General features: G+C 46.4%; 1 protein-coding gene across 1 annotated transcript in view; it reads left to right on the forward strand.

Moving 5' to 3' along the window:
- Positions 1-713: 713 nt before the first annotated feature.
- Positions 714-13,380, forward strand: part of LOC101445014 (L-amino-acid oxidase-like) — a 34,403-nt gene continuing 21,736 nt past the window's right edge. Inside the window, exons 1-4 of the mRNA XM_058277899.2 lie at positions 714-941; positions 1,211-1,323; positions 6,692-6,893; positions 9,658-9,729. Coding sequence (XP_058133882.2) covers positions 714-941; positions 1,211-1,323; positions 6,692-6,893; positions 9,658-9,729 — 615 coding nt within the window. The remainder of the gene's footprint in view (positions 942-1,210; positions 1,324-6,691; positions 6,894-9,657; positions 9,730-13,380) is intronic.

The raw sequence follows: 13,380 nt of genomic DNA on the forward strand, positions 1-13,380 counted from the left end.
AATATTCTTTTCTTTTCTGTCTTTGTAATTAAAGTTTTATTGGAATACTCATTCGTTTACCTGTCATCTGTGGCTGCTTTTTTGTTTTGTTTTGGTTTTTGGTTTTTGTTGTTTTGTTTCTCTTCTTTATTTTCTTTTAAAGGTTACATTCAAAACATATGAGGTTCCCACCTCACCCCACTCCTCTCACATTAACAACCTCTTTAACCTCAGCGAGGCGAGGCTTTCTGGGAAACGAGGCGCAGGAACAATCATGAACCCATAACGTTGAAAACAGAAGAGCCAGTGGCTCTCGGGGGCTTGGAAAGGATCTTCCTTCCACATCTCAAATCCTGTTGTATTATCAAATAAGGCCATCACACGCCCCATCTTCGCTCCTGTCCTTCCACAGCTCCAGATGAGTCAGAGTCTTCTCACTGCAATTACCACTGGTACAGTCTGTCTACTTGGAGAGGGGAGAGGGAAAGATGGGCAGCCCCCCACTGGGCGGAGGTCCTCATCCCCTGAGGGGACTATACAAACTGACAACAGAAGCTAGCAGAGAGAGGTGTGGGGCAGGCAGGGCCATCCCTGTGCCTGAAGCGCCACGGGGGAAGGAGGAAGGCAAATGGCAGTGATGCACTATTGCATCACAGGTGCAGGGATATAACCTGCGCTCGCTCAAGTGCTCCTCTGTGTTCCCGGCCGCTCACCTGACTGCTGCCTCCACCGCCATGCACCCAGGGTGGCTGTCGCTTCTGCTCCTGTCCACGGTGGCCCCAGGTGCCCGGGCCTTCAGCAGCCAGCTTCTGAAATGTTTCGAGGACCCCCAGTATGAAGAGATGGTGCAGCTGGCCAAGGACGGGCTGGGGCAGACAGCAGAGAGGAAAAGCATCGTGGTGATTGGAGCGGGCATGGCCGGGCTCACTGTTGCCAAGACCCTGCAAGACGCGGGCCACCAGGTACACTAGGGGTGCAGGAGACCTCTACGGGGGGCAGGGGAGAAGCAGGTGGGATGTCCCCCGAAGCTAGTGCAAGCGATGGGTTTAGGGGTCTAGGCAAGGGCAGGGCGAGGGGCACTGGTTGGTCTGACTACTGGGTTCTGAACTGAGTTCTAACTAGGAGAGGCAAGCAAGGGCTGTGGCAGCTGGGTGACCCTCCCAGAACCAAGTAGAGGGTGTGGGAGGGATGTGTTTGGGTTTGGTGAGGCCAGGCAAGTCTGTCCTTCTAGGTGACTGTCCTGGAGGCCTCGGGGCATGTAGGTGGCAGAATTGAGACACACAGAGTGCCTGGATCCCAGTGGTACGTGGACCTTGGTCCCATGAGGATTCCTAGCAACCACAAGTAAGTGTCGGGAGACTGGCGGGGCAGCTGGGAAGGACAGGGCGGGGTCAGCACAGGGGCCAAGAGGCATAGGGCAGGCAGAATGCTTCCACCGGAGTGCCGGTGACTGCGAAGCAGGACCACCCACCTCAGGTTCAGAATCGGTCTTCTTTTTTTTTAATTAATTAATTAATTTATTTTTTTTTAATTAAAATTATTTATTTTTACAAATGACATTCAAAAAATACGAGGTCCCAATCAACCCCACCGCCCCCACCCCCCACTCCCCCCACAGCAACACTCGCTCCCATCATCGTGCCACATCCATTGCACCCAGTAAGTACATCTCTGAACATCACTGCACCCCGTAGTCAATGGTCCACATCAAAGCCCACACTCTCCCCCATTCCATCCAGTGGGCCCTGGGGGGGTCTACAATGTCCTGTAATTGTCCGTGAAGCACCACCCAGGACAACTCCACGTCCCAAAAACACCTCCACCTCTCATCTCTTCCTCCCATTCCCCAAACCCAGCAGCCACCATGGCTACCCTTCCCACACCCATTCCCCATTTTCTCTGTGGACATTGGCTTGGTTGTGTCCATTGCACATCTATGTCAAGTGGGGGCTTCCACATGGATACTGGATGCACTCCTCCTGCTTTCAGTTGAAGACACTCTAGGCTCCATGGTGTGGTGGTTGACCTTCTTCAACTCCATGTTAGCTGAGTGGGGTCAGTCCAATAAATCAAAGTGTAGGAGCTGAAGTCTGTTGAGGCTCTGGGCCTGGGTGTCTTACAGAATCAGTCTTAAATCATTATGCGGCCCCAGGTCACTTGCAGAGCCTCCGGGGGCACCCGGTTTTGCTTGTTTTTTTAAATGAAATTATTTTTATTGTCTTTTTTAAAAATGATATATAGATCACACAAAATGTTACATTAAAAAATATAAGAAAGAATTTGATGATGTCGGAGGAGTGGAGGGTGTGGGGAGTGGGGTATATGGGATCCTCATATTTCTTTGTCTTTTTTTAATTTAATTTTAAACTTTTTCTTTTTAAAAAGATACCTAGATCACAAAAATGTTACATTAAAATTATTTTTAATGTACCATGGGTATGATCTATGTATCTTTAAAAAAATGTTTTTAAGCTATTAAAAACAGAAAAAAATATGAGGTTCCCATATACCCACACCCCACACCCCACTCGTCCCACATCAACAAACTCTTTTTTTATTATTATGAAATTGTCTGTTTTTAAGATACAGAGATCACAAAAAATGTTACATTAAAAAATATAAGAGGTTCCCATATACCCCACAACCCACACTCTCACTCCTCTGACCACAACATATTTTTTAGATCATTTTTTTACTAAATTGCCTTTTTTTAAAAAAGATACATAGATCACAAAAAATGTTACACTAAAAAATATAAGAGTTTCCCATATACCCCACTTCCTACCCCTCACTCCTCCCACATCAACAACTTCTTTCATCATTGTGGCAAATTCATTGTATTTGGTGGATACATTTTGGAGCACTGCTGTACCACATGGATAAGAGTTTGCATCATAGTTTCACTCTCTCCCATTTCCTTCAGTAGGTTATGACAGGATATATAATGCCCATCATGTGACCCTGCAGTATCATTATGGACAACTCCAAGTCCCAAAAAAGTCCCCATATCTCCTCTCTTCTTCCTTCTTCTGCCCTCAGCAACTACCATGGCCACGTTCTCAAGATCAATGCTACAGTTTCTTCCATTACTTGTCACAACAGTTCTATAGTAGAATAAAAGTAAATACACTATTCCATATTTTATTCCTCCATCCTGTGTACAATGGGATGTTGATGTCCACTCCACCTCTATATCGAGAGCGTGCTTAGATCCCACATGGTTGATGGCTACAATTCTCCTGCTTGGAGTTGTAGGTACTCTGTTTCCTGGTGTGGTGGTTGACCATCTTCAGCTCCCTGTTAGCTGACCTCTGTAAGTCCAACAAACTGGAGAGTAGGAGTTGCAACTCTGCTGAGGCTCAGGGCCCAGTGGGCACATGGCCAGTCCAGAGATTCAAGTCTCCTGGGTATACACCAACCCCCTATCCAATCACAGTTTCAGTAGAAGTGACACAAAAGACATGTGTAGAAAGATCACCTCTGAGTCCAACTCTATCACACTCAGGAACACAAATTCCAAAAATAGGGCCCGTTGACAAGGCACTGAACCCCAGAGCCAACTGCCATGACCACAGAAACTGTGTTTCTCTTAGCCCTCAGGAGCATCAGTAACTGGAGTTCTATCTACTTTGGATGTCTCTGGGATCCTGCTGAGGCATGCGTAAGCATGACCCCTCTGATGACTTCCTGACTCTTTTTGAAGACTCTTAGCCATATAATCTCATTGGTCTTTACCAATCCCCCCTTTCATTCAAGGTTTTTTTCTAGATGCATCACCCATTAGTGATTGGTACTAATCCCTCAGCACCAAGGAGGCTCATCCCTGGGAGTCATGTCCCATGGTGAGGGGGAAGGTAATGCATTTACATGCTGAGTTTGGCTTAGAGAGTGGCCACATGTGAGCAACATGGAGACTCCCAGGAGGTAACTCTTAGGCACCCTGCAGCTCTAGGCCTCGTTCATCTTTCAGGTACACAGGCCATAAGCATAGTCATCAATATCGAGGGCTCATTGTTGGACCATCCACCTTCCCTGGTCTTTGCTGTTGCACTTGGGAGATTGTTGTTGTTCCATTGGGGAATGTGACAGAGTTCCCCTGTCTAGGAACTCAGCACTCCCGTAGTTGTTATTTGTAACTGTAACTACTATGAAAATATCCTACATATATCTGAACATTTTTATGTACCCGATATAATGCCCCAGAGAACTCCCTCCCAACCACATGTCCCCCATCAATAACACCCCATGCCAGTGTTCCTCCCCTGCCATTGTTGAAACTCTCTGTGGTTTAAAACTTCAAAAGTGAAGCCTAATATATTGCCAAGTTCAATTAATAGGAAAATGAAATAGTAGTGGTAGGTTTAAAGATTAGAAATAGGATACATACTAATTTAGAAAAATTAAAATAAAGTAAAAATAAATGAAAAATATCATAAAACATTGTTTTTGACATTTTGCCTTTCATCACTGTAATAGTTGTTTCCCTGTAGGTACAGTGGTAGGACAATTCCTTTTGTTTCTACCTTAGTGTCTACCTCCTTTTATTTTTCCTACTTTTTAATTTTGTCTTCAAAAAGGGTTTAGATCACAGTAATTCAGATATACAACATAGGGGACTCCAATATATCCAACATCCAACTCTTTTCCCCTTCCCCAGCAATGATCTTTCTACATGTTCATGTTATATTTGCTGCAGTAGATGTACAGATATTGAAACAGAGCTACCAATCATGGTTCCATTTGGGTTTACATTATGGTTTATATTTTAGACTCTATACTTTTCTAAATTTTTAGTTATGTTATGGTTTACATTATGGTTTACATTTTAGCCTATAGACTTTCATACATTTTTGGTGAAATTTAACATGTCCTATATCCATCATTGCATGATCTTGTGGAACACATCCATTGCCCTCCCAGTTACCTGCTTCCATCTATTTTATTCCTCTCTCCCCTCCCCTCAGAGCCCATAGTGACAACCATTCTTCACTGTTTGAAGGCCCAGATTCACAGATACTTGCAACAATGCTGAGGGCTTGACATATTACACTCTCCCCCACTGGGAGCCACCAATTCACTTGGGAGACACAATTTCCTTTATTTCCAGAACTTCAGGCCTCCCCAGGATATTGGTTTACCTTCCCACTCATTGTATGGGTCTCCACCCAATGATATAACAATGATGTAACACACTATGACAAGATGAGCACTCACACACTCCCTAGAAGCCTGCCCCTCTGCCAGACGCTCCCCTTAAGCACCTTAAGCAGGTAACCCTTCTTTATTATATTTTCTAAAGAGTTTTCTCACCATTGTAGTTTCAACCACATACCTAACAATCTCCCTTGTTCAACTGTTCCCCCAAGTCCTCCCACCAATTCTTTGGGCCATCTGACCCACCCTCCCAAACCGAGCCCCCATCAAGCCTGGAAAGCCCCACTCAAAAGTATCCTATGCCCCCATCCTATCCCTTCACTGAACTACTTACCTCCACTTTATCATAGATTTCACCCTTGTAGGCATCAGCTCACAAACTTCCTCTCCCCCACCCCCCACCCCCAATTTCCTGTAAGCCTATCATCCAGTCTCTAGCTCTCTGAGACAGCTTGGTTTGCTTATTTCATATCAGAGAGGTAATGTCGTATCTGTCCTTCAATGCCTGGCTTGCTTCACTCAACCTAAGGTCCTCAAGATTCATCCACGTCATTCCATGTGTCTGTACTGCATTCCTTCTTATAGCTGAGTAGTATTCCATTGTATGTATGTACCACATTTTGTTTATCCATTCATCTGTTCAACAACCTTTTTCATCATTGTAGCGCTATCATTGCATTTGGTGAACACTTTTTGGAGCACTGCCACACCACATGGACTACAGTTTACTAGTAGTTTACACTCCCTAGCACCAGTTTTGTTGTGCTTTTAAAAATATTTTTTGTTTTTAAAAGATACATAGATCACACAAAATGTTACATTAAAAAATATAAGATACCAAACTTCACACCCCACTCTCCCACATCAACAATCTCTTTCATCATTGTGACACATTCATTGCATTTGGTGAATACATTTAGGAGCACTACTTCACCTCATGGATTATACTTTACATTGTAGGTTACCCTCTCCCCCAGTCCATTCAGTGGGTTATGTCAGGATATTTAAGTGAGAGCAGAACTGATTCTTCTCTGCCTCTCTAGAAGGGCACAGTTGCCGAAGTTAACTGGGATTGAAGAGGCAGAGGGCAGTGTTTGCTATGGCAGGAGTAGCAAGGTGCCCTCCTGGGCAGGAAGGTCTGGGTGCCCCCTGGGTAGGCTGGGGTTCCAGGAGGGACACCTGGGCATTGGCTTGGGGCGGGCTTCCTCTACAGGAGACCCTGCCCTTCAGAGCAGAGCCGGTCAAGCACAGGACCTGTTAGAGACCAGAGGAAGATGCCTGTGGTGTCCAAGTGGCACAGCCAACAGACGGCCAGAGCTGGAGTCCCAGGAACTGTAGCCAGCAAGGAGGGGCCGGGAGGTGTGGAGAGACCAGAGAGCACTGAGGGGGGGGGGCCCAGGGGCCCTGCTCCTCAGGAGCAACGCACCTGTGCATCGAGGCCTGGGGGGCCCCAGGGAATCCTTGAGGGCAAGGAAGGGGCAGGCGGCACGCTCCACCAGCAGGAAGGAGGCCAGCAGCTTCCAAGTCCTGGCTCAGCCCTCTCTGACTCACCCCACAGGCTGTCCCGTGAGTTCATCAGGAAGCTGGGGCTGAAACTCAATAAGTTCATCATGCACAATCCGCGGACCTGGGTGCTGGTCAATGGGGTGCGGCGGCAGGTTAGGGAGGTGGAGGCCCGTCCCCACCTACTGGACTACCGCCTCAAGGCGGATGAGGAGGGCAAGACGGCGCAGCAGCTGCTCATCAAGTCTCTGGGGAAGGTGAGTGGAGGCGGGCACAGGCAGCCCTCATGCGTGGCAGGCCTCTGACCCTTCCCCGTGAACCCCGGGAACTCCTGGGTCGCCGCATCCTCTAATTTCTCTCTCATTTGCCCTGACCCTAGGCCCAGCCATAGGGGCATCTACTGCTCTGATCTTTGTCGTCCTTCCCTCTTTAACACCCCAACTCAAACCTGTGCTCAGTAGGCTCCGACACCCCAGCATCTCCACATCCCAGCACCGACACTGAACTTGTGCAGGAAGCAAAAGTGCTTCCGTTAATCTAAGACCCCTCTCGATATAGAGATAGAGTGGACATCACCATCCCAGGGTGTACAGGATGGCAGAATAGAGTATGGATTAGAGTGGACTTACTGATATTCTACTATGGAACTATTGTGATTAGTAATGGAAGAAACTGTAGCATTGATGTGGAGCAAGTGGCCACGGTATCTGCTGAGAGTAGGGAGAGGGAAGAAGAGATATGATGTGAAGGCATTTTCAGGACTTGGAGTTGTCCTGGGTGGTACTGCAGGGACAGTTGCTGGACATTGTATGTCCTGCCATGGCCCACTGGGTGGACTGGGGGACAGTGTAAACTACAATGTAAACCACTATCCATGTGATGCAGCAGTGCTCCAAAATGTATTCACAAAATGCAATGAATGTCCCATGATGATGAAAGAGGTTGTTAATGTGGTAGAAGTGGGGTGAGGGGGCTGGGGGGTATATGGGGACCTCTTATATTTTTTTAATGTAACATTTTAAAAAATTTTTTAATAAAATAAAATAGAAAAAAAAAGAGCTTCCATTAAAACTGTCTTCCCAATCGAGGTGTTAGGTAGGTGTGCTAGAACCCAGACTCTTCAAACACTGCCCCAGCTGCTTCTGCCTGTGGCCTCATTTGTCAGCACTGCTACAGGCTGGGGTGATTCAAAAGCACAGAAACACATTGTCAGTTCTTGAAGCCAGAATCCAAAATCAGTGTGTCCCCAGGGTCGTGCTGGTGCTGAAGTCTGCAGGAATCTGCCAGGGGCTTGAGGTCTAACTCTACCTTGCCTTCCATCATATGGCTATCTTCTCTCTGTCCGTGCCTAAATTTCTTCTTCTTATAAGGACACCAGTCACATTGGTTTAAGGCCCACACTAACCTGGGTATTACCTCATCTTAACTAAAGAGCCTCTTCATATATCTAGGAGAGGGACGTGGACTCTTCATTTGGGGGGACACAGTTGAACTTTTAGTAGGCCATTGAACCTGCCTGGTTTCTGTAGAATGACCACAGGTTGGTGGTGGGGATGAAACGAGTGAGCGTGGGAATGTCAAAGTCCTGGAAATGTGGTGAGGGCCGGGGTGATAAGAATCATCAAGTCAGATGAGTGCTAGAGAGGAGGAGCAATGCCAGACTCTGCCTGTGGTAGCTGCTCACCTTTCTCTGTTGAGCTGGGATTCCCTCCGCTTTGAAAACCCCTTGAACTCCCTGCAGAGGAGCCAGGCTCTTTCACAGGAATGCGCTCCTGCGAGGCCTTGCCCACAGCCTGGGTTTGCCAAGATGGTGCAGAGGCTCTGCAGGGACACGCCCAGCCCTTGGACAGCTCAACTGGAGCCTTACTCAGCAGCTCAGGGGCCCCAACATTTTCATTTCCTAGGTTGTGCAAAGCACCTGCCATGAAATGAGTTCGACTTAAGCAAGGGAAATTTATGAGCTTATGGTTCGGGGTCAGGAAAATATCCACATCAAGGCCTCATCAAGGCGATGCTTTCTTCCTGGAGCTTGGCTGCTGGCGATCCTTGGCTTCTCTGAAATGCGGCAGGGCGCATGGTGGCACCTGCTGGTTTCTCCCTTCTCCCTGGGTTTCCTCGCTGCTGTGGCTTTCTCTCTGTGTTTATCCTCTTGTAAAGGCCTTCAGAAACAAGATGAAGACTTGTCCTGAATAAGGCAGGCCACACATTAACTAGACAGCCTCATCAAAAGAGAAAGTGGTCACAGGAGTTGCTGAGGCCAGGGAGAGGGAAGAAGAGATGTGATGTGCGGGCGTTTTCGGGGCTTGGAGTTGTCAGAAATGATATTTCAGGGACAGGTGCTGGACATTATCTATCCTGCCATAACTCACTGAATGGACAGGGGGAGGGTGTCAAACTACAATGTGAGCTATAATCCATGTGGTGCAGCAGTGCCGCAAAATGTATTCACCAAATGAAGTGAATGTGCCACAGTGATAAAAGAAGTTGTTGATGTGGGAGGAGTGCGGGTGGGAGGTGGGGTATGTGGGAATCTAATATTTTTTAATGTAACATTTTTTGTGATTTATGTATCTTCAAAAACATACTGTTAAAAAATTAAATGCTCAAAAAAAAAAGACCCATCCTGAATGAGAGTGGTGGGTCACGCCTTAACTGAACAGCCTCATCAAAAGCCCTGCTTCCAACGGCTTTACAACCACAACCGGGGGCCCCAGCCATTCCTGTACCATTCACCATGACCTGGTTAAGACTAAAGAAGTGTGCCCCACACAGCAAGAGGGTGGTAGACTTTCCTCCTCCAGAACTCCAGTATAATGGCCTGGCCCTCACCTCCACAATCCTCATCGTCTGTCCAGAACCAGAGGTTCAGTTTTCACCACCTGAACTCATCTAGCAAGTTTCACGTGCCTGCACAATTAGAAGGGAGTGGATGGGGATGGGCCAAGGGGCATGCACAGAGCCTTCAGATCTGATGGGCACCAGTCCCCAGCATCTCTCCTTCTCTCTTTTCCCCATGCCCAGGTGGAGGAAGAGCTGAAGCAAGGTACCACCTGCAGCCAGCTGCTGGCGAAATATGACTCCTTCTCCACCAAGGTCAGTCCCCCTGGAACCTCCCTTCCTGCAGCCCACACCCCATCAAGCAGGGCTCAGTCCCCTCCCCAGGCTCAAGGCAGAAGTTAGGGATGTTCAGCATTGAGGTAGTCCCAGATCTTAGAGGGAACCTGTGCCCAGAAATCACCCTCCCATTGGTCAGGGATCCCCAAGAGTGAAAGCCACATCCTTCCTCTCTGCCCTTTACCTGTGGCAGTCACAATGGCCCCTGCAATTTCCTAAGTACACCAAGCCGACCCTTCCTTCAGGACATCTTCCCTCTGCCTGGAGTCACTCACATGTCCCCTTTGAGTTGAGCTTTCCCTCTCCACTCTGGCAGTCCAGTATTGACTGCCCTTCCCTGCTTTGTCTCCCTCCACAACACTGTTTACACATTTCACCATGTGTACTTTACTTAACATGTGTGTGATCTGTATCGCACGATAGAAGGTGAGTTCTATGAGGGCAGGAACAGGCTTTCTTCTTTATTATAGAAGTGGTGCATTTAGAGAAAAATCATGTAGAACATACAGGGTCCCCATATACCATGCCATGATTAACACCTTACATGGGTGTGGTACGTCTGTTGCAATTGATGAAAGCACATTTTTATAATTGTACTATTAACTGTAGTCCATGGTATAACTTAGGGTTCACTGTGTTGTGCATTCCTTGGATTTTTAAAAAAATTTGATTCTAGTAACCTATATAAATCCAACATTCCCCCTTTTAACTACACACAAATATATAGTCCAGTATTACTGATTACATTCACAATGTTGTGCTACCACCACCATCCATTACCAAAACGTTTTGATCATCCCAAATTAAAAATTCTGTACATTTTAGCCTTAACTCCTTATTCCCTACCCTCTCGCTATCAGTGCCCTTGTGTTACCAGATTCTATCTAGGTTCTTGGCTATGCTGCAGAAGTGAATTTCAAAAGCATGCCGGGTGAGTTAGGCCAGTAAGTTATTCAGGTAGGGAGGGAAGAGAAATGGGAGAAAATAACAGAAAATAACAGAGCAGGGGTCCCAGGTAGAGAGAAAAGTGGTGAAAGGGATGCAGAGGGCTGATTTTAAAACCACAATTCCCCATTATAGATTATAAAAAGTCCCCAGGTTTACTTGTGTGGCCATATGAAATGTAGTGGAGAAATTCGGGTATGCGCGGTTTCGAAGGCCAGGACACGAGAATACCGAGAAGGAAGTTGGTTTATTTCGACAGGCCGGGCTCGGCGGACTCTTGTCCTAATAAAAACTGAGCCCCGAACAGCCTTTTCCAGACCCTTTTATACAGAGGATATAGGATTAGGAAGACTAACAGTGATGGTAAATAGACCTTTGGTTAGGTTCTTCAGATCTTACTATCAGATAGGTTATTTCCTCCAGGTGAGTTACATATTCTCCACATCCAAGCCAGTTTGGATTAGCATAGCTCCACATTGTCTGGAGGCAGCCCTGAATACACACTCAGTCTCACATCCCTTCTGAACATTCAAAGACTGTAGGGCCTATATTACTTATCTGGCCATCTTGGAGACTAGGTACTCTTGGAAATAATTTTGATTTAATGCACAGGCTATATCAATATGGTGGAGGAAAAATGGCAAAAATGACACAAAGAGGGCAGGATGGATCTGTAGACAAAAAGAGCAAGGCAAGCACCTCCACTTTGTGCCTGACTTTTAAACTGTTAATTATTTTGTCACTTTGCTAATGGCAGGGGAGGGGGTTCCAGCTGTTTGCTGTTTGGATGGATTAGCCCACACATCAGTACCTTAGTGAAGACACAATGATAAAGTTTCTAAGGAACATCCAGGGTTTTCCTTGTTGTTGGAGGAAGACTGTTCTGGGTGGCAGAATCCGGGGGTGGGGTTCCTACCATCTTGGGGGTTTCTGAAATCCACGTGGACTCTCTGTCAGGTTCCAGATCCGTCTATTCCCTATCTTACTAGCCTGCCTCATTGCCCCCTCAGCGAGTTCTACACCTTTAATCTTAAAGCGGTGCTGAAGGAAGATGATCTTTCTTCTGTAGCTGCTTCCTGCCAGTTACGGGCTCACAGACCCTGCCTGACAAGGCATAGAACTCCCTTGCTACTCTATCTCGACTGGGAGAAGATGGATCTTGCATCCTGTATGAAACTGGATGAAGTCCCCATATGGTTAACAAGATGTTGATCCTGGAAGAAATAAATTTAATTAGAACTTTAAGAATACACGGGTCCACTAAGAGGACACTGGACCATAAGAATAGAAAAGGCCAGGTGTTTATAAAGGCTGCATTTTCTTGACATTGGTGGGTTTTATTTTGCAGGTTTTGATTACTGTCTAGGACTGTTTTAGAGTAATTTAAGTAGAGATGACATTTTTCATTAAGGAAAGGACATACCCTTCCCTGTGCTGCAGTTAGAATGTCAAGTTCCCTGTGACTTTGCATTACCATAGCAGCAAGAGAGTCTGCCTGCTGTTACGGAGCGTTTAAGGCACAGTTGGTTTTATTCATGCTGTTAGTTGTAGGGAGCAATTGAAATAGATAAGGAGTTTTAGTATAGACTGCCAACCCCAATTTTCAATACTGCTGGTTATGCTTAAAGCAGCTAAGAGGGGGATGAGAAGGGACACTGCCTTTTTTAAAAGAAAAAAGGATGAGGGGTTTTTAAGGCAATGGGTTAGAGATTTAGATGATACGTAGCTTCATTTCTTGAAGAGATGTTTTAGGTCATCCAATGGCTGGCACTTGCATGACCTGTCAGTTGCTTCTGCTGAGTTGATCCCTCCTTGGACAGCTGGTTTCACTCGGGATAAAAGTACCCAGCTGGCAATTCCTTTAGCTTTAACAGCTATGGGAGTGGTTAAAACCACAGGATAAGGTTCCTTCCATTTAGGCTCTAACTGAGAGTGAGGCCTGTTTCCTTGCCAGGTTTTTATTAGAACCTGGTCTCCAGGGTTAATTTTAGGTAAAGATAATTCATGGATTTGTTGAGTTTTCCCTAGGTTGATAAAATATTTTGTGACTTTGAATTTCTTGATCTAGCATGAGGTCCCGGATAAGGAAAGGCCGTCCATAAACCATTTCAAAGGGGCTAAGCTGAAGTGGGTCTTTTGGAGCTAAACGTGGCCTACGGGTAAATTGATGACTTAATGAGATGCAGTTTCCTGGCAGAGTTTAGCTGGAATTTCCTTTAAAGTGCGGTTAACTCTCTCTGCTTTCCCTGAGGATCGGGGCCTCCAGGAACTATGGAGATGATATGTAATTCCAAGGGCAGCTGATAGACCTTGGGTTATTTTACTAGTAAAAGCTGGCCCATTATCACTTTGGAGGGACTTAGGCAATCCAAACCTGGGAACTATTTCTTTTATGAGAGCTTTAAACACTTGACTTGCTGTTTCTCTCCTGGTGGGAAATGCTTCTACCCATCCAGGCAAAGTATCTACCAGTACCAAGAGGTACTTACAGCCCTGGCAAGATGGCATGTGGATGAAGTCTATTTGCCAGCTTTCCCCAGGGTATGATCCCTGCATCTGGACAGGAGGGTTTAAGGGGGGAGGATAGTTGAGCGTCCCATTGTCTGAGTTATTAACTGTATACAGGGAGCAACTCCTGATAACTTCTTTGACTGTTTGCACTAGGCCCTGTCCTTTGAAGACCCA

The sequence above is a fragment of the Dasypus novemcinctus genome, chromosome 16, assembly GCF_030445035.2.
Source record: "Dasypus novemcinctus isolate mDasNov1 chromosome 16, mDasNov1.1.hap2, whole genome shotgun sequence".
NCBI lineage: Eukaryota > Metazoa > Chordata > Mammalia > Cingulata > Dasypodidae > Dasypus > Dasypus novemcinctus.